The sequence below is a fragment of the Dendrobates tinctorius genome, unplaced genomic scaffold (genome assembly GCF_039654945.1).
Source record: "Dendrobates tinctorius isolate UK_male_01 unplaced genomic scaffold, ASM3965494v1 ptg000035l, whole genome shotgun sequence".
Lineage (NCBI taxonomy): Eukaryota > Metazoa > Chordata > Amphibia > Anura > Dendrobatidae > Dendrobates > Dendrobates tinctorius.
In genome coordinates, this window is record NW_027361703.1 from 311617 (window position 1) to 337119 (window position 25503).

General features: G+C 40.3%; 1 protein-coding gene across 1 annotated transcript in view; it reads left to right on the forward strand.

The window, feature by feature from the left end:
• Positions 1–25503, forward strand: part of HAL (histidine ammonia-lyase) — a 189588-nt gene that overhangs the window by 116380 nt on the left and 47705 nt on the right. Inside the window, exons 5-18 of the mRNA XM_073573192.1 lie at positions 1230–1304; positions 2294–2366; positions 2453–2519; positions 6326–6363; positions 6444–6569; positions 6818–6957; positions 7183–7230; positions 13106–13253; positions 13334–13429; positions 16392–16450; positions 16895–16975; positions 22778–22843; positions 22955–23120; positions 23264–23398. Of these exons, the coding sequence (XP_073429293.1) occupies positions 1230–1304; positions 2294–2366; positions 2453–2519; positions 6326–6363; positions 6444–6569; positions 6818–6957; positions 7183–7230; positions 13106–13253; positions 13334–13429; positions 16392–16450; positions 16895–16975; positions 22778–22843; positions 22955–23120; positions 23264–23398 (1318 nt within the window). The remainder of the gene's footprint in view (positions 1–1229; positions 1305–2293; positions 2367–2452; positions 2520–6325; positions 6364–6443; positions 6570–6817; positions 6958–7182; positions 7231–13105; positions 13254–13333; positions 13430–16391; positions 16451–16894; positions 16976–22777; positions 22844–22954; positions 23121–23263; positions 23399–25503) is intronic.

A 25503-nucleotide genomic window follows, 5' to 3' on the forward strand; every position in this document is an offset into this window, starting at 1 on the left:
CACTGCTCCTGACATAAAAGAGGCAAGTGCCGAGATCCTGGAGCAGTGAAATGTAACAGATCCAGCAGTACAATCAAACCATAAGGGTGTGTGCACTCATTGCGGATTTGGCTGCGGATCCACAGCGGATTTGGCCCTGCGGATCTGCAGGAGTTTTCCATGTGGTGTACAGTACCATGTAACCTTATGGAAAACCATATCCACTGTGCACATTCTGTAGAAACTTCTGCGCAGATTTGCTGCAGTTTATTTTCTGCAGCATGTCAATTCTTTGTGCGGAATCCGCAGCGTTTTTACACCTCTTCCATTATAGAAATCCGCAGGTGTAAAAACGCAGGGGAAATCCGCACAAATCTGCACTAAATCCGCAGGTAAAACGCAGGTCATTTTACTTGCGGATTTAGCGAAATCCGCACGGAAAAATCCGCAGCAGAATCCGCAACGTGTGCACATACCCTAAATAGATAACAGATAAATAAATAAGTGGGGACAAATATTTACCAAATATACCCTTTTACACGCGTTTCGCATCCAGTGCTTCTTCAGAAATGGTTTATATTACAAACAGCAACCTATCAGCTGTGATACGCAGAACAGCTGACTAGCAGTGGATCACATAGCGCCAGCTCATAGTGCATCAGCTGTGAATAGATTACCTTGCATTAACTATTTAGTACCATTACATGGGGATTCCACCATTGCATATTCACATGGTGCGGCGTCCATGCAGGTTGCTGACCTGACGCGGCCATCCTGGGCCATGTGATGATGCCAGAGCACTAGGGATTGTGCGTTTTGGAACCAACTAGTAATATTTACCTTATAATTATTTCTCCTTCCAATCTGTATTTATGAATCTGTTAGTTGTTTCAATACTACAATTGTGTTTTGTAATTTCTCTGTCTATGGGAGTATTTTTCCAAATATCTTGCACAAAGCTATTCTTGATAGTTGGGATGTAATGCATTTAAGTCACGTGTATTTGCATTGCTGCATGGGACTCAGACAGGTGATCAGCAGTAATCTGAAAAATACATTCATCTGATGTCATGCTACTTTATTGTGTTGCATGTTCTATTTAATACAATATACTGTATACAATATAACTATTTCTCCTTTCAAATGAGTTTGTGTATCTGGTATTCTAATTTATCCTTTTACGCGTCGTACAACAATGGATGAGTCTGCTTCTATTTCCATTTTATGACACTAACAGTCCTTCTATGCAGTATATTGAAATAGACGGAGAGAGTCTTACAACAGAGGATTTGCTTAACCTAGGAAAAGGACTCTATAAAATAAAGGTAAATTTCCTATTCAGTTTAAATAAGCTACCAATGAAAGCGCTCGTACCCTTACAATAAGCATTTGCCCATAGGCTCCGTTAAAACCCCCCTGATCTTTAATTACCCTTCCTAGGTCCAGCAATACATTTCTGCTGCTATCCCTTCTGTGTTGACTAGCTGCAGTAGTGATGTCTCATCGGCAGCCCTGCAGCCAATCACTGAGCTCAACGGCTTGTGTCATCTATATCATTTGTTATCAAGCAATAATAACCCATTTAATATATCATAATTTTAATTTAGAACTATATATGAAACCCAAATCTACTCTGAAACAAGCTATGTGTAATAAGTAAGCAAAATATATAGCAGTTTCCCATGTACAATTAGAGAATGTTATTTTTCTTACTTGTTTATTTTTGTAATAAATCAGATATTATTATGATTCATGGAAAGGAAAAATAATACGTGACGCATATAATTGCTAACTAGAACACTAATATGAACAGGGGATGAACCTTTAAAAAAGATAAGCAGTTTTCCACTTACAGGAAAGTGGACCCCAAACGCTCTAAAATGCCTAAAATAACAGAGCCTGTACTCACCAGTCCCAGTGCCAGCGTCCAGCCACTTTTCTGAACTCAGTGTTTTGGCAGCAACAGTGCCATATTAGCAACAGCTTTCACCATTGCTGTAGCCATTCACTGCGCTAAGTGGCTTGTGCCATCTACCCTGGCATAGCGCTAAACTCGGTGATTGACTGCAGCCAAATCCCCTAGACCGGAGTGGTGGCTAGAAGTCGGCGCTGGACCATGGGAGATTGAGTACTTGCCTGCACTGATTGTCATTTTAGATATTTTACAGTGTTTGAGGTCCATTTTCCCAGAAGTGGATGGCTCCTTTATGTTGACGTAGGGTATGAGTGGGAGGGAGGTGTTTTTATTATTTTTTATCAGCAGTTTTGTAATTAAAGCTAATGATTTTTTTTTCCCCGTTTGTAATTTTGCAAGCTCACCCCAGAGGCTGAGCATAGAGTGACGCAGTCCAGGCTTCTCATAGAAAACATTGTAAGAGAAAAAAAAGGTACTTGGCTGGGTTTGTGACTTACTGGGCAAGTGTAAGTTATTGCCGTGTCTTGTCTCATATGTTTGATATAACATTTATTCCAGTGGTATATGGAATTACTACAGGATTTGGGAAGTTTGCTCGCACTGTAATACCCGTCGGCCAGCTGAAGTAAGTGATATATATGCCAGCATTATGATAAACCTCTTTGCATGCAAAAGTGGCAGTCTCCTATATTAAAGGGGTTGCCCGGAACTTTATCATTGATGACCCATCCTTAGGACAGCTCATCAATGTCTAATCAATGGGGGTGCGACACCCGGGATCTTCGTTGATCAGCTGTTTGAACTGATGCTGGTGAACTTATAACTTTGCTTGCTTTATTGGAGTGCCTACCTCCGCAGTCAGATAGGGGCACAAATAGCGGAAAGCAAAAAGGGAAAATATTCATGTGCATGTTTTCCTTTCCCTCTTCCCACCTAATTTAAAGCCCTGTGCCTCTTATATGTGGCCTTGTATTTGTACACAGGACCGTCTGCAAACAAATGCCACTATTCATATTTATTGTTTTTTTTGGCCAGGAACATATACTGTATATGCTCCTTTTTAATAAAGCATTAATAAATTAGATTTTTTTATTGGCTAAGATTAATTTCTTGTGAAACACTTTTAACATTCTCCACTTTATCACTATACTGTATATGTGTTAATCCAATCATAATCTTCCCTGGGAAGGGCCTGATAGGCTAGAAGGAGTCTCTGATAACTTCCTGGGACGCTCACACACTGACACGCAGACATCACAGCTTGAGTGTCATTTAGCGTTGCCTGGGGAAGTAGGTCAGCTGAGAGGCGGGCAAATGCGTCATGCGCCACAGAGTGTTGACACCGTCCTTCTCCCCTTCACACTGATAGGCTGTGCGCCTTATAAATATTCAGGTACCCCTCACCCTGACACGCCCCCAGAAGACGCTGGTGGTGAAACGCACGTCAGGGTGAGGGGACGCCGAGCGGATACACTATCTTCACTGGATAAATATTATTTGTTTATTTATAAGAGGCACTGTTTATTAGATTGGATTGCAGTTAGATGCTATTGATATGGCGATTTTGCTACATCACATTAAAGCGTATTGGCAAGTGTGATGTTTGGAGTATAGTGCACTTGGGTAATATGTATAGTGTATTTATTTGACTTGTTATTCTGTGTCCATAATAATAGCATATGACTTATGTGTAGCATATCCACATTTACTTGATTGGTAGCCATTTAATAATGTATTAGGTGATTTTTTCAGTGTTCTCTATATGTGTAATTTCCTTGTATCTACTATATACTACTTTATTGGTATGTTTTCCGCTTGGTGTCCCTTGGATAGTATTTTGCTTTTTACTATTTTTAACATACTATCTTAATCTATTCATTAATAAAGTATTCTGATCTTATTTTTGGGATCTCTTCTTATTTCCCATAGTACTTGAGTATTTGGGATAGTTGTGTTAATATATAAAAACCTGTCTGTGTTCATCAGCTCATGAAATACATTTACATTTGACCAGCGTACTTTTTCTAAAATTGCCTGCTCCCCCAATGACCAATGTGTGAAAATTTCTCACGGGCCAAGCTAGTATAAAAAAATATAAGTTGGATGTTAATGTAGTTACAGTATATCACCACACAGAATAAAGTTAACATGTCAATTATACTGCACAGTGAACTCCGCAGAAAATAAAATGTAAAAATAATTACAGATTTAATGTTTTCGCTCATGCCTGATACCAAAAAATGAAGTGATCAGAAACATGTTATTTACTCAAAAATCATAACAATAAAAACGATAGCTTATCATGCAAAAAAGTGAACTCTCATACTGCTACATCTATGGAAAAAATAAAATAGTTATGGGTATCAGTATATGGTGAGCAAAAAAACTTTTTTAAAAAGTAATTTCTTGTGCAAAATTAAATATATTCATGAAAAATTTTAATACCTATGGCTCTCAGAATATGGTGACCCAAAACAAATGATTAATAAAGCATAAATAAAACTGTACAAATGTACTGTCGCCTTATTCGTACTGTCCCATAGAATAAAATTAACATTTTATTTGTGAAGCACAGCAAATAGCGTATGATTTAAAGTACAAAATAACACTGGAAGAATTGATGTTTTGTTTTTATTCCATAAAAATTAAAGGGAACCTGTCACCCCCCGCAGGCGTTTTTAAGTAAAAGAGCCACCTTGTGCAGCACTAATGCTGCATTCTGTCAAGGTGACTCTTTTATTTAGCGTCCCTTCCACCGCCAAAATAATCATTTTTAAAATTGGTCAGCCATACCTGATATTTGTCAGGGGGACAGGGCTTTTGCCCCTGGACACAGACGCCTCACATACGTCAGTCATGTCCAGCTTTTGAATTTGGCGCCGCCTCCTCAGCGTTCATTTCTTTTTCTCATGCCTGCTGCACCGCTGCCCTGCTTAGCTCCACCCCTACTGGTTACATGGTGCTGACGTCATCACAGATCCTGCTGGCACCACTGCTTGCTGAGCTTCGCCCCTACTGGTCACATGGTGCTGACGTCATCACAGGTCCTGCTGCACCACTGAAAGAATATTACAGCGCAGGTGCGAGAAAAAGAAATGAACGCTGAGGAGGCGGCACCAAATTCAAAAGCTGGACATGACTGACGTATGTGAGGCTATGTGTCCAGGGGGGAAAGCCCTGCCCCCCTGACAAATATCAGGTATGTCTGACCAATTTTAAAACCGACTATTTCGGCGGTGGAAGGGACGCTAAATAAAAGAGCCACCTTGAGAGAATGCAGCATTAGTGCTGCACAAGGTGGCTCTTTTACTTAAAAATGCCTGGAGGGGGTGACATGTTCCCTTTAAGAGATAATAAAAGTTTAAAATCATGAAATGGTGCCCCTGACAAATCTAAAGACCAGAGGTCCGAATAAGGTCCAGTGGGTCACAAACCGAAATGGAGGCAGAAATAGCAATACTGTCTTTACTAAAATGACAGTCAGAGTGGGATTTAGTATCAAAGAAAACAGACTGAAATTCCTTTGTTGTGATTACACTCACTCAGCCAGAGATGAAATCAATGTGCCAATCCCAAAGTTCCTGCTTTGAGTGTTTTACACTGAAGGTTGGAATAAATTTACCTGTCCAAAACATCAAACCATGTGCTGAGAAAACAGGTGTAAATCGGATGAGGTGGTATTATGGGATCCCCTGTGATGGCACACTGAGTATAAACAGTTTAAAACCTACAATAACAATACATATAAATATAACAAAGACGTGCAGCAGCAGGGTCCTAATGCTCTCCTGATGTTATCACAGTTCACCCTCTTACAAAAATACAACTTATCCTGAAAAAATACCCTCATATCACTATGTCATCAAAAACATAAAAATGTGGAATATGGCAATAGAAAAGTGAAATAAATAATGTTCAGGCATAAACGCCCAAACTCTCTGTTGTGCCAAAAGTATAAACAGGTTGTGCAGAGGTTGTTCTTTTTATTCTTTTAACAAAGAATGGGGTAAATAAAAAAATCAAAAGAAGCAATGCTTGCCTCCTATAATTCCTTGGGTCCACATTTGTCTGTTTCTTAGTCCATCTCAACACACGGGAATTGCTCTTCAGCCAACCATTTACTGAGGTTGCTCATTGATGTGGCTAGTGACTGGCTAGTGAGTGGCTACTCGTTGCCATTTCCTGTGTGTTTAGGGAGACAGTAAAGTCAATAGAGACATGGAGAGATGTGATTTTATATATATATATATATTTTTTTTTTATTTAATTTAAATGTAATTCTTTTTAATCAGGCTGAGCCTTTCTGAAAAGTAATAAACTCATGTTTTTGTGCTGGACCATCCCAATAAGGGAGAAACAACTCATTGTTGCTGAATAATAAAATGTTGACTGGTCTGTATATACATGAAGAATATTTTTCTTCCCACTTAGGGATCTTCAAGTCAACCTTGTTCGTTCCCATTCAGCAGGTAATGGTTTAATTTATTTTTATAAAATTGATGTTAGACTGGATTTTAAGGTAATTTTATGATTTTTGTTGTATCAACAGGCGTTGGAAAGCCCCTAAGTCCTGACCGCACACGTATGCTTTTGGCTTTGAGGATCAATGTCTTAGCAAAAGGATATAGTGGTATTTCTCTAGAGACACTTCAACAAGTGATTGAAGCATTTAATGGTAAGCCTGTATCTTTGAGGCTACTGCATTTTATCTTTTAAAGTGATAAATGGGGTGCATTGTGACAACTTCAACTACGATTGGAGGTTTCTTAGGAATTTTTCTCTATATTTGTAATCATATTAATAATTAATCAATTGAATGCAGAGGAGTTATCTCCTATTTACTAGAGTGCATACATTTCAGATCCACTATAGTCCAACATGTTTTAGCACTATTCTTGCTGAATATCTATTTTATCCTTCCAGCATGCTGCTTGCCATACATCCCTGAGAAAGGCACGGTTGGAGCCAGTGGAGATCTTGCCCCTCTTTCTCATCTTGCTTTGGGCTTAATTGGAGAAGGAAAGATGTGGTCACCAAAAAGTGGCTGGGCTGATGCTAAATATGTAAGAAATGATCAGATGACACACAGCTATGATGGGCCTGAGTTACTTAAACTATTCTAATGAAGCAGAAACTGTATAACAATAGCATATGTGCATATTTATTTGTTTTATTGGGTGCAAGATGTAAAAATGTAATTTCTTTTTTATACCACATTTAGAAACAGTTAATATTGCAGTAAACAATATAATTACTTATTTTATGAAATCATATTTTTTTGTACTCAGGTTCTTGAAGCTCATGGATTAAAGCCAGTGTCTTTGAAACCAAAAGAGGTAAATTATTTTTGTATATTAAGTTTTTAGTGAAGTAACATAGAAAAATCCTCTAAATGACACATTTTGTAAGGTTTTTGTTAAAATCTGTTTACTCTTTGGTGATATTCACCATACATGGGGACAGCAGATGCGCGCACTGCATGTATGGGGCAGGCTCAGGAGCTGATCCCGCTCCATATAGTAGAAGTGCTGATTGTGTTATACAGAAGTCACCCAAGAAAAACTGCTGTTGCAACAGATTAATCTGTCAATCGTGACTACGGCATTTAAGAAGCTAGATACTGGACTTACCCTTTGGTGACAATTGCCTGGGTTGTGCACGCGGGGTGTCATGGGGCTACTGTCTGTCATGTCTGTACCCCCTGGAGACCAGTCTCTGGGTATGATAAGTGTAAAAACAGAGATCAGTAATTATGCAAAAGATTGCAATACTACAGTACTTTTTGAGAATACACATTTTAGCAACTACCTCCAATATTGTATTACGGTATATTTAGTCCATATTTTCTGGCTATTTGGGAGATTGTTTTTGTGTCCATATTTATTATAACATGGACCCCTGTCAGGTGGACAAATCTTCTCCCCTTTGTTTTCCGCTGTTTTATGTGTTATTAATAGTTTTCTGTGCACTTTATATATGTAATAAAGTTATTTTTTCACTTCACCAGTCTTATATACGCCTAATATATTTAATTATTGTGGACTTATTGGTGTCTTATACACTAGTCCTCTCTTTATATATACTACAGTACTGAAGTGTATTATATATACGATTGAACAGTCATGTTACCTAAGGAGACTATTAAAAAATGTAAAAAAAAGAAATATATACTGTACTTTTCAAAGATATATGAAAGTTTAAATCACTTACTTTTCCTGAAATGCAAATAGCAAAATCTAAGAAAAAAAGAAAAAAAATATTTGGAATTGCCAAATATGTATTTGTCTAAACTCTAGTAAAATATCAAAAATATTTATCCTATACAGTGAGCATCAAAACATAAAAAAAGATCAAAATGGCATTATCCCTGTTTTTTGGTCAGTTCACCTCTGGAAAAAAAATTAGAATAAAAAGATTATAAAGATGTATTGATCTCAAAATCCTATCGATAAAAATTTCAGCTTGTCCTGCAAAAATCAAAGCCTATACAACTCCATTAACAGAAAAAAAAAGTGATGGCTCTCAGGATATGAGACCGAAGTCAAACTTTTCATATATTTTTTAAAGCGGTTCTCCAGTCATATGATATTGATGACGTATCTGGCTGACCTTGGAGCTACTAGAAGTGGGGGGTCCCAGGTGTCAGACCCCCTCTGGTCTCTTATTGATAACTTCCCCTTGGACAGGTCATCAATATAGTGTAATTTGAACAGAGAATACTTTTCAATAATTTAAAAACTATTACATTCATAAGTTATTAGGTGATTTTACCCCAAAGTGAACGTCATAATAACAAATCCCAAAAATCTATGTCTGAATTGCTGTCTTTTTTTTCAATTCTAATCCAATTGGAATTTTTTCATATTACTTTAAGAAAAATGTTTAACATAGGCAAAATGTGAACACTTTAACAAAGCAGCATGATTTTTTGGTTTTCCTCACTGACCCGTTTGCCCATGCTCTTACCTCTTCAGACACAATCTTCGTATATACTACAATGTGTTTATACTGTTAAACCAAGCACCTTAAAAATGCACATAACTCCTGGTGTCATAAGGTATAGTACCAGTCAACTATATATCTACTAAAATGCATTTATGTGTGCTATGAAAGCAAATAAGCCACAAAAATAGAGGTGTATATCAATACTAATGATTTTATTGCATATATAAATTTAAATAGACAGTGACAAGTATTAAAGTGAGGTAGATGAAAAATGGCAGCTAAAATATATCGGCACGGTCAGACAAGTTGGTAATTATGATGCCAGATAGAAAGAAAGCATCTCACCGGCCAAGACTGCACAATGCCAGGGGAATAGTGATAGGGATCATAAGCCCAGTAATAGAAGGTTGTTATGAATGGGTCACCGAGGAGAAAAAAACAAAACAAGCTAAGTCACAGAAAACCAGAGAGGTTGGTAACTATGCAGATTGCAGATTCTTGATCCTAACCACACAACTAGCAGCAGCCGTGGAGCGTACCTACGATGATCCTAGACGCTTCGTCACAGCCGGAGAACTACATAAGCCTGAAGCAAGAAAAGGGGAAAACTAACTGCCCCAGAGCAGACCCCAAAGGAAAGAAAGCCCCCACACATGTATTGACGGTGAAACAAGATGAAAGCACAAACACAGGCAGGAAAATAGGCTGAGCAAATGATGGGGCCCAAACTAACTAGAAAGGATAGGAAAAGAAAGACACTGTCTGCAATCTGCAAAAAACCCTATAAAAATAATGTCCAACACTTCTGATAGCAAAATTAACCCTGAAGTCACTAGACTTCTCCCACTATATCAGCACTCTGAAATATTCTGAGACAGAGTAAAAAGAGGCCAATCTAATAAGGGACAAAAAGCAAATTGTCAAATACAGGTAAATAAGAGTGGAAATTCAGCACAGCCCCAGCCGGGGCTGGCTGACCACACAAAAAACTGAATAGACCAACAAAATCAAGTGTGAACATTAGCAGAAAAACTTAGCTTTAGATGACTGGAACAGAGCTGAAAACCAAGACCTGACAAGCCAGAAGGAGTCACCAGCACCAGAATAGGGAGTCGGCTGTCTTAAATCCAGTCTGAGATTCCTGAGGTCCAATCGTCATCCTCATTATCAGGTGGCAGATCTCTACTGATTAAATCAGCCTCATTACCTCCTGTTACCACCAGAGGGAGCCTGACAGGAGAACTCACAACTGGTGGACCAGAAAATGAACTCACAACAGAAGGTGCTGGTTAGCATAAATAGCAAATACAAAGGATTACTAATGCGGAATAATAAAGATAGCCAAAGTAAGGGCCCCGTCACACATAGCGACTCACCAGTGATCCCAACAATGATATGAACTTGTCAGGATCGCTGGTGTGTCGCTACATGATCGCTGGTGAGCTGCCAAACAGGCAGATCTCAGCAGCGATCAGGACAGCGACACGCGGGCAACAAGCGACGCATGTCGCTTAGTTACCTGCAGTGTATGTTAAGATACCAGCGCGCTGGTGCAGGGAGCTGGTAACCAAGGTAAACATCGGTTTTCTAAGCGCCGCGCGGTGCTTAGAAACCCGATGTTTACCTTGGTTACCAGCTCCCTGCACCAGCGCGCTGGTATCTAACATACACATCGGGTTTCTAAGCGCCGCGTGGCGCTTAGAAACCCGATGTTTACCTTGGCTACCAGCTCCAGCTCGCTGATCGCTGGTCTCCCACCTGCCACACGCAGCGATGCATGCTGGCCAGCAGGAGACCAACGATCAAAAAAATGTCCAGGCCATTCGAGCACAATCAGCGATACCTGGCAGGGGGGCCAGTCTCTGATAAGTGTCACACACAGCGATCTCGCTGGTGAGATCGCTGTTGCGTCACAAAACTTGTGACTCAGCAGCGATCTCGCTAGCGAGATCGCTGTGTGCGACAGGGGCTTTAGTCTCAGTGGTAAATCAGGGACAAATCCTAATGTTAGTCTGATAAGTCCTGAAAGCAAGGAAATTTCCAATCTAGATGTAAGGTAATTCCTAAGATGTCTGATTAAATTACAAGGCTATACTGATCCATGCAAGGTGTTGGATTTATATATATCAAAAAGCGGAAGTTTGAAAATAAATACCTCCTGACGAAACCGAGGACGGTGAAATGCGCGTTGGAGCTTCAGCGCGTCTCCTGGACACCCCTACACACTACCAGGAGCATGTTGCAAGGCATTTATTTTCAAACTTCCGCTTTTTGATATATATAAATCCGACGCCTTGCATGGATCAGTATAGCCCTGTAATTTAATCAGACATCTTAGGAATTACCTAACATCTAGATTGGACATTTCTTTGCTTTCAGGACTTTTATCAGACTAGCATTAAGATTTTTCCCTGATTTACCAGAGACTCTCTTTGGCTATCTTTATTATTCCGCATTAGTAATCCTTTGTATTTGCTATTTATGCTAACCAGCACCTTCTATTACTGGGCTTATGATCCCTATCACTATTCCCCTGGCATTGTGCAGTCTTGGCCGGTGAGATGCTTTCTTTCTGTCCGGCATCATAATTACCAACTTGTCTGACCGTGTCGATATTTTTTAGCTGCTATTTTTCATCTACCTCACTTTAATACTTGTCACTGTCTATTTAAATTTATATATGCAATAAAATCATTAGTATTGATATACCCCTATCTATTTTTTTGTGGCTTATTTGCTTTCATAGCACACATAAATGCATTTTAGGAGATATATAATTGACTGGTACTATACCTTATGGCACCAGGAGTTATGTGCATTTTTAAGGTGTTTGGTTTAAGATTCTAGCCTGAGAAGTTTTATCCGGTTGGCAACGGATTTTTTATAGGTTGATAATGTCCTGTGTATACACAGGGAGTCTGTCCGCTACCTCTGCCACTATAGGTCATACAGTGGTATACATACAGACTACATCTGTAAAAATATATACCTGGAGATGTGATTTTTGTTGTTTTAATAAAGTTCCCAACTGTAGGTAGGCTACATTTTTGGTGAAAGAAATGCTGATACATACCATCTCAGTGTATGCCAAAACCACACCACTGCCATACGCTGGAAGCATGAGGGGCCCATCAGCATGCCACAGTAAAAATCAGAGCATACTCCCAGCATGTTCTGCAAATCTTGAGAAACAAGATGTGAACTGAGCCTCGTTGAATCACAAGTTGGAAGACTGGAAAACAAGAAGGAGGAATAATAGGGCATTGCCCAGTGCAGTCTACAGTATAGTAAGGTAGACTGTGTGGTCTAGAATGGAGACTGGGGTGGTCATTGGTCCTTTACTGTTTGCTAGGGAAGCAACAGGCATCAGACAATGTTTAGTAGTATATAAATTAATTTTGGGCTTTATTTAAACAGTGAATGCTAAACAACATAAAGTAGTAAGAAGGAGCCTAGACTTTCAAATAAGTATATTAACCCCTCCAGTTTCTTAGATCAACAGGGAAGTATCCTGGAAGTACTCTGGATAAATTTCTTTTCTGAAACCAACCCTTTAAGTAGTAGGATTTTTTCTGTTCTAGTTTTCTTTCTGATTAGGAAGAAAAACTGTCTGTGTAACAAAAAAAGAAGCAAATTCTGATGTCATGATTACATCTTGTAGGGGTATGCCTGTTAGGAAAAGTTATTCACAGGATAGATGATAACTTTTAGACCTGTGTGGGTCTGACATCTGGGACCCCTCCTATTGACAGAATGGGGCTCTTTTATTCCCATTCGAATCGAGCGACAGTGTGCATGTTCAACTTCCCCTCCATTCAATCTCTATAGGACTGTTGGAGCATTGTATTCGACTTTCCCCGGCAGTGTTCCCCAACTCCAGTCCTCAAGGCCCACCAACAAGTCATGTTTTCAGGATTTCCTTAGTATTGCCCAGGTGATAATTGCATCACCTGTACAATACAAGGGAAATCCTGAAAACATGACCTGTTGGTGGGCCTTGAGGACTGGAGTTGGGGAACCCTGATATAGAGAATGAATTGAGCAGCAGTCAGCCATGTGCACTACTGGTCCATTCTAATGGTGATGGTGTGCCAATCTGATGATTGATGAGGGTCCCAGTGGTCCCTATCGTACCCATAGGTGATAAGTTGTTCCAACCAGAATACTCCTGACAACTTCCAACCAAATACATGCCAAAAAAAGTTTATTAAATTACACTATCTATTGATGTCCTGTAACTTTTCACAGTATACCTTTTATTTGCAGGGTCTAGCTCTGATCAATGGTACGCAGATGATTACATCTTTAGGCTGTGAAGCTGTAGAGAGAGCACTTGCAATCGCCAAGCAAGCAGATATAATTGCCTCCCTTACATTGGAAGTCTTAAAGGGGACTACTAGGGCATTCGATTCGGGTTGGTTATTATTATATACTACTGATCTGAAGTACAAGCTGGGAACAAACCATTATATTAATGAGTGTTTTCTCTTTTAGACATTCACAGACTGAGGCCTCACCCTGGACAGGTGGAGGTAGCTTTTCGATTTAGATCACTTTTAGATTCGGATCACCATCCTTCAGAGATAGCTGGTACTTTAAAATGGTGTTTTTGTACAAGTAATTTATAAAATAATTTAAAAATGGGCTCAAAAGGAAGCTGTCATGTTGTGCATGCAGTCCGATCTGTGAACAGTATGGCATAGAGGAGGAGAAGCTGGGCAGAATGACATCTAGGGCAGAAAGATTCAGTATAACTTGTAATATATATGGAAACACCTGGTCAGGGTATGCATTGAGTCCAGTGGGCGGTCCTAATCAGTGATTGGCAGCTATTTCTGCATGCACACACATACAGGGTAGACTGTCACTGAGTAGGACCGCCCACTGGGCTTGTATGCATACCACCACCAGGTATTTCCATGAATAAAAGAATAAAATACAATTTTTACCCAAACTTTTCCAACAAAATCATATAATACATCAAATTGATCTGCTCCTGCTTTATAACATCCTGCCTCCATATCAGATACTATTTTCAGCATAACAGGTTCCCTTTAAGTAACAGATGTATCTGCAATGTTCACACTAATCAGCTTCATCATTAAAGGCAGCCTGTAATCTTGTTTTATTTTTACATATGGGAATCATGGTATGGCTGTATAGGTTTTTGTTCTCCAACAAAAATTATAGCTTTTTTGTTCAGATACGATGTGCCAGTCATGAAATCTATTTAGAAACCATGTGCCAATCAGTCTGTAAGTGCATTGGGGGCCTGTTAATACACACATTTTCAATGTTTTACCAGCCTGAGTTCTACATAGCCTCAATGATTTTCCAATTAAGACCACTTTTTTAATATTGTGAAGGTTCCCCTGCGGTCAGCAAAACTGCACTGATCGTTGAGGTATGGATTCCCCAAGACCTCTGTTGGTGTCCTGTGTTATATGGCACTAAGGAGTTGGCAGTAGATCTTTTGGGTATTGTAAATTAGAGGCTGAGGCTTCCATTGAGTTTCCGACATCCCACAAATGCTTTATCAGATTGAGATCTGGGGAATGACGAGGACAAGTCAACACATTCAACTCATTGAAGCATTTCTGAACAATTTTTGCAGTTTGGTATTATCTTAGTAAAACAGTCACTGAAATTAGAGAATACCACTGCCATGATTGCACTGGCCCTTGTTAAAGTCGCTCAGATCTCTATACTTGCATAAGGCCGGGATCACACATGTGAGGAATACAGCCAAGTCTCGCATGTTAATACCTGGCACTGCCGCCGGCACTCGGATCGTAGCATGCGGCCGCATAGCAATACATGCAGTCACAGGCTCCGCTCCTGAGTGCCGGGGGCAGTGCCGGGTATTAACATGCAAGACTCGGCTGTATTCCTCACATGTGTGATCCCGGCCTAAAGCCCCCGTTACACATAGCGATATCGCTAGCAATATCGCTGTAACGTCACTGGTTTTTGTGACGTAGCAGCGATATTGCTAGCGATATCGCTATGTCTGATACTTACCTCTGACCGCTGCTCATCGCTGATCGTGCGAGAACGTCCTGGACTATTTCTCGTCGGGCGCTTCCTGTGGCGCCGACAAGCAGCGCGTGGACGTGGGCGGGAGGACGTCAGGATCGCCGCGTCTGACAGGTAAGGCTGGTTTCACATTTGCGTTAAAACAACGCTGCGCCCTGCGTCGTTAAGCCCCGCCCCGAGCCGGCTCCCTGCCCACCCCATCCGGGATCACCGCCTACTTTCGCATTTGCACGCATGCGATCGGCGCACCCTATCTTTAGCATAGGGTGCGCAGATCATGCGCTGCCAGTGTGAAAGTAGCGTGCTGCGCACTTTTGACGGTGCGCCGTGCGCGCCGAAATGCAACATGCTGCATTTCGGCGCGCACGGCGCACCGTCAAAAGTGCGCAGCACGCTACTTTCACACTGGCAGCGCATGATCTGCGCACCCTATGCTAAAGATAGGGTGCGCCGATCGCATGCGTGCAAATGCGAAAGTAGGCGGTGATCCCGGATGGGGTGGGCAGGGAGCCGGCTCGGGGCGGGGCTTAACGACGCAGGGCGCAGCGTTGTTTTAACGCAAATGTGAAACCAGCCTTAGTAGCGACCCCCGACCCCTGCTATGTCGCTGGTGAGATCTGCCTGTGTGGCAGCTCACTAGCGACCACTTAGCGATGCACCAGCGATCCATATCATTGTTGGGATCACTGGTGCATCGCTTAGTGTAACGGTACCCTAACTGTGCTGCTTCCAACACACAAAACTGCCTGTTGACTTGTTATCTAATTTACCAAACCCCCTTGGTAGGTGTCAATGTCGCAAGATAATGAATACTATTCACTTAGCCTACTAGTGACGATGCTGTTATAGCTGATTGTCGTGTACTTTTTGTAAATAGTATACAGTATAATATATAGACATACTTCAAAAGTAGAAGGAAAATGGCACTCACCGTTCCCTAAAACATCTTCATTTTATTCAAAAGTTAAAAGATGCATGGAAAACGCTGGCAGTTTCTCGCCAATGGGTCCTTGCACTTATTTTTGGGCTTTTGTTTTTTTCTCATCTATATAACGTTTCTATTTTTTCCATTAACATAGCCATGTTAGGGCTTGCTTTTTATTTTGTGGGATGAGTTGTATTTTTGAATTCATTTTACCTTACAGTGTATGGAAAAATCAGGGAGAAAATCCAAGTGGGATGAAATGTTGAAAAATACAATTCTGCTGGTGTTTTTTTTGTTTTGCTTTTATTGCGTTCATTGTATGGTAAAAATGACCTTTGAGCATATTTTTCTTTTAGTCCCACTTGAACCTGCAATCATCTTATCACTTAGTCTATGTATTGCATTAACACGGTATTGCAGTATACAGTGTAAATCAAAGTTTCCTATGAAGTTCATAATAACACTCTAATAACTTCTAAAGTTATGGTAATTATTGCATGGCTATAGACATGTAATCTGTGTCCATTGTGTGTATTGTTGTATATTTATTTATTTCAAACACCACGTTAAAATTGATACCTTAACTTTCAGAAAGTCACAGATTTTGTGACAGGGTCCAAGACGCTTATACACTACGTTGCTGCCCACAGGTACGAAAATTGCCAACAAGTGAAAGGAAAGCAGTGTGTGTGACAATAGTGATTTAAAGAATATTTGGAATTTATATTGCTTTTTTTCATTTACATTTCAACATTAAGATAAAATGTAAGATTTAGTAAGAACCAACATAATTCATCTCTATGTCGGCAATAACAGAAGCATCGGTGTCAGTACAGGAAAAGGAGAACCAAAGACTGGAGAAGAGTAGGCAGCAAGAAAAGGAAGTACCTCCCTGGTAGCAATAGGCTGGGGCTTTTTTTTGTTGTTGGGTTTTTGGAGTGTTTTTTAAGCAGGTATTTTTCATGGAGATTTTGTATACACTGTAACATAATTACAAATTACATAAAGAAAGCAAAGTTCCAAAACCCTCACACACTTGGCTTTACTGTGAAATGCTGAATAGTTACTTGTAATGAATAATGCTGTATTTCTAGGTGCACGGTGTGGCGAATGACACGATTGACTTTGTTAAGAACATAATTTCAACAGAAATTAACAGTGCAACAGATAACCCGGTATCCTTCTATGCATGCTGTATGATTTATTGGGCCATTAATTCCACAGCGCTTTACAGACCTTATCATCACTGTCCCCATTGGGGCTCACAATCTAGATGTCATGGTCCAGTCCAGAGTGTATTTTCTGCTGTCTTCACTCTGGACTGGTCATGCGGGGGTTAATCTCCTCAGCCTCGTTCTGGAGCTAGCTGGGCTATTTCAGTCTGTCACAGCCTGCTGACCAGTGTTAATGATAGCTCAAGCTTCCATTTTAGAGCCGCTGACCCTTGTACCTTGGTGATCCTCCTGCCTTTGACTTGTATCCACATGTATGACCCGGACTGATCTCTGAACCGTCTCTTGGTATTCGTCTCTGCTGCTACGTTCCCTCTCTGGCATTTGATTCCCTGGCTTGTACACCGACCATGTATTTCGCCTCAAATTTTTGGACCCCGTGCTCATTTTTGGCTTTCTGACCCTTGGCTTGGTATTTTGACTACGTGCATTGCTGCTGCTTCTGCTCCTGATAGTTTCTGACTCGGTTCGTCTGACCATTCTCTCTCGTTACCTGTGACACCTGTGAGGTTGCTCAGTGTAGCTACCCGTAGTGTGTAACCTTTCTTCCCTCACCAGCTCCCCCTGGTGGAGGTTTCACTACACTAGATTCCCTATCAGTATGTCTTTGAAGTGTGGGAGGAAACCAGAGAAAACCCACACAAACACGGTAAGAACATACAAACTCCTTGCTGATGTTGTCCTTGGTGGGATTTGAACCCAGGCTCCCAGTGCTAACCACTGAGCCACTGTGCAAAGATTGCATTGTGGCAGTGATGTATCATAAAACTGCGCAGGCATGCCTCCATCTCTACTTACAGCTCACAGGATCACAAAGTAGCAGGCTGCAGCTTCAGCTAGGAGAGGAGAATGCTCGCACTGACACTGCAAGATCACAATGAGTGGGCATGCAGATCACAATGAGTGGGCATGCAGTGTCAGTGCGGGCAAGTTCTCATCCCTCTCTTCTGTTTGCAGCAGAGCAGACCATACAATAATGGGCAGCCACTGTATATAGGAGGGATGAGATGGCTGACATTTGTACGCATTGACACTGTGTGTGTATTCGGCCCCTGCAGTGTTCGTGCAGATGCGCAGGTCGGGGATTCAATTCAGGCAGCAGTCCAAGTGAACGCTGTCAATAAGGCCTCTTTCACACATCAGTATTTTTGATCTGTATTTCATCAGTATTTGTATGCCAAAACCAGGAATGTCTCCAAAATAAGGAACAGGAGTCAGTCTTTCAATTATATTTTTTTTCTCGGTTCCATTCCTGGCTTTGGCATACAAACACTGATGCAAAATACTGACGTGTGAATGAGCCTTTAGGGTGAATGCACTGTTTTGATCACCTTTTATTGTAATGTTGCAGCAGCCAAAAAAAAATTAATTCTGACATCTTGATTTTTTTTTTTTTTTCTGATTACACCATTTACAAATCAGTTTAACTAGATCTGGCATTTCTGAACTCAGCGATAAGAAATATGTGTGTTTTTTATATATATATATATATATATATATATATATATATATATATATATATATATATATATATATAAAAAATTTTTTTTTTTTTTCAATGGGGCAAAAGGAGGCTGAACTTTTGTATTTTTTTTTTTAAACTTTTTTTTCTCAATTTTTGCTCAATGGTCTTCTTAGGAGACTTGAAGCTGCAATAGTCCAATAGTTTGTGCTGTGCACAGCAGAGCTTTGGCATGGCTATGTATAGCAGAAATGATGATCTCCTAGGTAGATTCACAATGACAGGCATGGGGGTCATCAGTAGATCCTGGCTGTCATGACAACCCATCGGCGCCCCACGATTACGTAACAGGGGAGTCTATGGGTGGGATTAATTATGCATTTCTGGTCAGTGTGTGTAAGTTAACAGCCAATGAGAGGAGCACCTCTCCATCTGCGTCTGTTAAAGACACTTGATGACTGATTAACCCCTTCATGATTTCAGGATTTTCCATTTTTGAGTTTATTTTTGCTTCCCTTCTTTCCAGAGCCACAACAACTGTTTTATTTTTCCGTCAATATGGCCGTGTAAGGACTTGATGATTTTTTTTTTTTTTTTTTTTTTTTCTGGGATAAGTTGTACTTTTGAACAACACCATTGATTTTACCATACAGTGTACTGAAAAATGGGAAAAAAAATTCCAAGTGTTGTGAAATTGCAAAGCAAAGTGCAATCCCACAACTGTTTTTTTTTTTTTTTTTTTTTTTTTTTTTTTTCTAACCATGTTCAGTAAATGATAAAACTGACCTGCCATTATGATTCTCCAGGTCATTACGAGTTCACAGATTCCAAGCATGTTTAGATTCTTTTTTTATTTATGTAATGAAAAAAAAATTCCAAAATTTGTAATAAAAAAAAAAAAAGCTCCTTTTTTTTGGAATCTGTGGCTGGGTGAGGGCTTATCTTTTGCGTGCTGAGCTGACATTTTTATTGATGCCACTTTTGGGATAGATATGATGTTTTAATCGCTTGTTATTGCATTTCATTTAAATTCTGCATCGACCCAAAAAACGTAATTCTGATCTTGGTAGATCAGGCGATTCTGAATGCAACGATACCAAATATGTGTATATTTTTAATTTTTTTTTTTTTTTTTTTTTTTTTTTTAAATGTATTTTGAATGGGGCAAAAAGGGCGTAATTTATATATTTTTTTAAAAACATTTTTTTTTTTTTTTTACTTTTTCTGGCTTCAATAGTCTCCTTAAGGGTATGTGTCCACGATCAGGAATAGCAGTGTTTTGGATGCAGGGTATTTGCGCTGCATCCAAAACGCTGTGTTCTGCATTACAAGCACAGAGGATGGCTTTTGAGGTTGATACTCACTTGCGAGAAATATGGACTCGTGCAATCCGATAAAAAATCTGATTGCCCTCGGACCAATTTTATTTAATAGGTGATGACATCTCAGTTGCGAGTTTTTTTTCTCAGCCGAAATCGGACTGAGAAAAAAATGCAGCATGCTGTGTATTGCAGCGATTCTCGGACGAGACTCGCCAATGCAAGTCAATGGGTGTGAGGGAAAAATCGGACAGCACTCACTCTATGCGAGTGCTGTCTGATTTTTACGCACCGGTGTCCTCTGAAAAGCCGGCAATTCATATGTGGCTACACAGTAAAATCAAATCACACTGACAGGTTAAAATAGAAAAGATAGAATATCATTTATACACATAGAATAGGTATGTCAGGTTCTGTAAAATAATTGCAGAAGCCAACAGGATATGACACATGGTTTACATACAGTAAACCATTGCATATCATTTCGATTTATAAATATCCCTGACTACTAATGTTAGTGTATGTGTGTAAAATTTTGGATCTGTAGGTGTTAAATGAAAGAATATAATCACGGAAAAAAATTGCTTGGGCTTCCGCACAATCTTCTTCGCCATAGTGGGAAAGCCAGTGACTGAAGGCATATATTAATAGCCTAGAAAGGGACCATTGTTTTTGCCCCCCCCGGCTAAAAAATCTGCCTCCAGCCACTCCAGAAAAGGCGCTGTAAGATGCGCCAAATCTGGCACTTAGCCTCTCTCTTCCCATTGCCCTGTAGCGGGTGGCATATGGGGTAATAAGGGGTTAATGTCACCTTGCTATTGTAAGGTGACATTAAGCCCGGTTAATAATGCAGAGGTGTCAATAAGACACCTATCCAATATTAATACAATAGCATGAAACGGTTAAAACCACAAACACATTAAGAATAAAGTCTTTTAATGAAATAATTAAACACACAGGTTTCCCATCTTTATTAAACTCCCAATCCAAGCAATGCTATCGTTCTCCTGTAAAAAATAGAACACAAACAATACCCCGTACCTGTCCGCCATACAGTCATGTCCCACGGCGCAATCCATCTCAAAGGGTTAAATAGTTTACAATCAGAAGCGGTGCTAATGCTACCGGCCCAGCTGTAAACCAATGAGGCATGAATGAAAAGGTGCGCAGCCTCCCCGCCTGAACGGACATGAACTCTGTAGTGTCAGAAAGTTTCTGGACATTTTCCCACGTTGCAGAGTTCACCTCAGGTCAGGCGGGGTCTCTGGGCATCCTCGGTGACTAGCGCTGATGTCACTTAGGTAAGACAGGTTGCACCTTCCCATAACAGCATGGATCTGAGCTAACTCTGATCACTTTCATGTAAGCACTTAAATACTGCTCTCAATATTTGACAGCGACAATAAAATTGTGCGATCCTGTAGTGCACCGATTTAGATGTCCATTGCCTCCCTTTCGATGATGCAATGGTCTCCATGACAGGCGGAGACCTGATAAAGGACTTCAATACCTCCATTATGTGTGTCTATGAAGCCCATTTTGAATACATCTAGATGTGGGCAACAGAGCACACAATCCGGTGATACCCTATGGAGGGACAGTGGGTAAGGGTTGGTTACGCTCACCTGATGGAGTGGTGACAGGCACAGCTACACAGTGGGGCTCGCAAGCAATGGATTGTCAGCTATCATGTACATGTAAGGGAGGGACAGGACTGTAGTCTTGACCTGAGTTACTGCAACATCTATGTCCAGTCCTTCCCCTTCAGAAAACTGTACTCTTTTCTTCAGCATACCTGCATCTCCAAGTTCAGCTTCCTCTGGGCACTTACCAGAGGACAACGGTCCCTCTTCCAGGTGACCCACCAGCAATGGAGACAGTCCAAGTTAACTTTAACCTTTTCTTTACTGAATACTTCACACATTACATCCACAGTTGGTACATCATGACATTTACTTGTTTCCTCATCTTTCCCTTTCTGGCTGTCGCTTCTGTGAAGTACACGCCCAGACTGAACCGTTCTAGACAGCTCCCCAGTTCCTTCTTGGCCTGACCTCACCATGCTGACAATTCCTTCTGCCTTTTTCGCCCCAGACTCGAAATAATCAGTCACCAGGTTTGGTGGCCTCTGGTAAAGCATCCGGCCAATCTGTACTGATCTCCTCGAAGCTCCAACTTCCGTCATCTCCTTAGTCCAACCGACTCCTGCCCTAAAAGCATCTGCCCAGGCGATAAGTCACCACTTTTTTCCTGTTCTGGCCCATTGCTATGTCTCACAGTGGCTGTGGGTAATGTGGGCTGCAGTACTTTAACATTGCGTGGCTGCCAAGCTGTCTGGGCCTATAGCCCATGTGGACACTAGGGCACCCTGGCCCCATCTGAGTTAACTTCCTACAAACATCTCTCATACTACCCAGCAGCCCCTCCTACAATTAACCCTCTTTAAACATCCAATCAGCTATACCTATAAAGCCCACTAGTATGCCCCCATTTAGTGGCCCACAACAGAACTACACTTATTCTATGTATAAGAACTATCTACTAAAGTGCCCTCCTCTAATGTCCCCCAAAAAGGATGCACTGACTTACCCTAAACTATACATAAATATCAATGTACATTACTTTGCAATATATATACAATAACATTAAAAAACACAGTCTCAAAAGCATGGTAACACATATACAAATGTGGCAGTACCAGTAAACTGAGCGGTAATACTTCATATGTATTAGTACCGCAAGCATTCAACATATACATTATCAATATTAGCAATATGTAAACATTAACAAATCAATGACAATTAGAGGAAGGGAAGCAAGAAGAACATTATATATCACCCCCTTACATACATATTCCACCTGTGGAATGGGTTGTCCACATGGGGAAAACCCCTTTAATTTATAGCTGCAGCATAAACTTTTTTTTAATTTTTTTTGTGAAAAGAGACCTTAACTACTTTTAAGATGGTTTTTGCGGAAAGAGGTGAAACCATTTCAGGTGGAAACTTTCATGGTGAATATCCTGCAAAGGTACTCTTTTATTTATTTTTTTTTTTTTCAGATTATTTTTATTGTAATGTTTTGGCAGATGTTTTTCATCTCAAAGATTTTGTCAACTCAAGAATTTACTGTCATTTGCAGGCCCTGGACTATCTTGCTATTGGGGTCCATGAGCTTGCATCAATTAGTGAGAGGAGGATTGAGAGACTCTGCAATCCCTCCCTTAGTGAGCTACCAGCATTTTTAGTCACCGAGGGGGGGTTGAACTCCGGCTTTATGATTGCCCATTGTACAGCTGCTGCCCTTGGTAAGAGTTTGATAAATTCCTAACCTTTGTGTGATCATTGGGAAAGCTTCTAAAGATCCATCTTGAATAACTTTTTTAACCACTTTTGTTTTAATAAATTTAATCTTAAATGTATTTTTTTTTATTCTCAATTTGTCCCCAAGTTTCTGAAAATAAAGTTTTGTGCCACCCATCCTCAGTGGACTCACTCTCCACAAGCGCTGCCACTGAAGACCATGTATCTATGGGAGGCTGGGCAGCAAGGAAAGCTCTAAGAGTCATTGAAAATGTGGAACATGGTAGGAACTAAACCTGTGTACTTAATATATTCTCCAAACTATCTTCATTACACAATGACATTTCATATTACTAAAAGTTGAGAATTTAACTTCTATTCTTTAATGAGTGTAGCGTGCCACAAAAAGTTTCTAGCTCTGGAGAACCAAACATGGACAGACCATTTTTTCCAACTGGATCTGTGTAAGGCCAGGTTCACATTGCGTTCATGGCACTGTGCTGACGTGATCCGTTACATAGCGGCACTAACGCTATGTAACGGATGTGTTAATGCCGCCATTGCCCGCAATGGAAGTAGCGTATCATAACGCATGTCAAAATCAGCATGATGTGCTACTTCATGACGGACCCCCGAACGCGGTCTGCAGTGTTCGAGGGTCCGTCGTGAAGTAGCGCATCATGCCGATTTTGACATGCGTTATGATGCGCTACTTCCATTGCGGGCAGTGGCGGTGTTAATGCATCCGTTACATAGCGCTAGTGCTGCTATGTAATGGATCAGGTCAGCGCAGTGCCATGAACGCAATGTGAACCTGGCCTATGCTTTAATTTTCTCTATGGTGTTGCTGTAGATAAATGGCATACTGTACCTACTGCTGGATTCCCACATGAAATACAACTGATTGCAGTGAGACACAGTGTTATCAGGATTTTATCAGAGTACCTTCTAACAAAAAGGTATTCTAAAAAAAAAATTCATCCCTTTAGTCCACCATGACTTCATTTTTACATCATGGGAACAATTTACGCTGCACAATCATAACGTCATATATTTAGAGCAAATAATGGACTTTGCTCATGCAAACAGCACATGAGCCCAGTGGTGTTTGACTGCCAGACTCCCTCTACAATGGTTGGCATTTGACTGCAAGTCAAGTAATGGCTTTTTTGCACTCTCAGTTACTGGGTGCACGAGAAGGGTTCCATTCTATATTGTGGTGGCATTTGACCTAAGACGGCTGTGACTGAAAAGCCTAGAGAATTTGAAGAGTCTTATGTATATACATCACATAGGAGATACCAAAGCTGATGTAAATACATAACATAGGAAACAATGAGATTGGGGAATATATGTTACATGGGATACACCGAGACTGCTGTACACACATCATATAGGAGACACTGAGAATGCTGTATATACCTCACACAAGATGCACTGAGACTGATGTGTATATATATCTCATAGTGTGATGTACATATATCACATAGGTTATACGAAGACTACTGTATATAGATGACATAAGACACACTTAGACTGATGTATATACATCACATAGGAGTTGCTGCATGTTGTACATACATCACAATGGAGACACTGAGACCGCCGTTTATACATCATATAGGACACACTGATACTGCTGCCTACACATCACATAGGAGAAAACGAGGCTTGTGTGTGTGTGTGTGTGTGTATATGTGTGTGTGTGTGTGTATGTATGTGTGTGTGTATATATATATATATATATATATATATATATATATATATATATATATATATATATATATATATCTCACATAGGAGACACAGGGACTGGTGTTTTGTATTTTTTTTAATATATAAAGTCCTTATCACATAGGAGACACCGGTAATGGTGTAAATACATCACAAAAAATACACAGACTGTTGTATTTCTTACATAGAAGATACTGCAACTTCTACCTTCAATGCTAGTATGGGAGCGCAGAGTGCTAACTCCCCTGCAAAGAACGTCCTGACGCTGGTATTCATTGCGTTTGCGTACTCACAATCCAGGGAGGTATTAAAGGGCTGGTCGTCAAAATGGGGTCAGCAACTCAAGCATTGTGGTCCTCGGGAATCTGCCCGGAGGCTGAAAACAGGGACATTGGTCCGCAGGCCGGAAGTTCCTCAAGCCTGATGTAGATATTGGAAAGATTGCATGATCATGTAACCTTGTAGGACTAATAAATATTATAAAAAATGTGTAAATAAACATTTTTACTTTACCATTAAATATGCATTGTTATGGGGAAAAAGACATATATTTGGTATTACTGCATCAGTAATATCCCATACTATAAAACAAATGTTTTACATTTCCACCATTATGACTGCTGTTAAAAATAAAAAGGAAAAACAATGTCATAC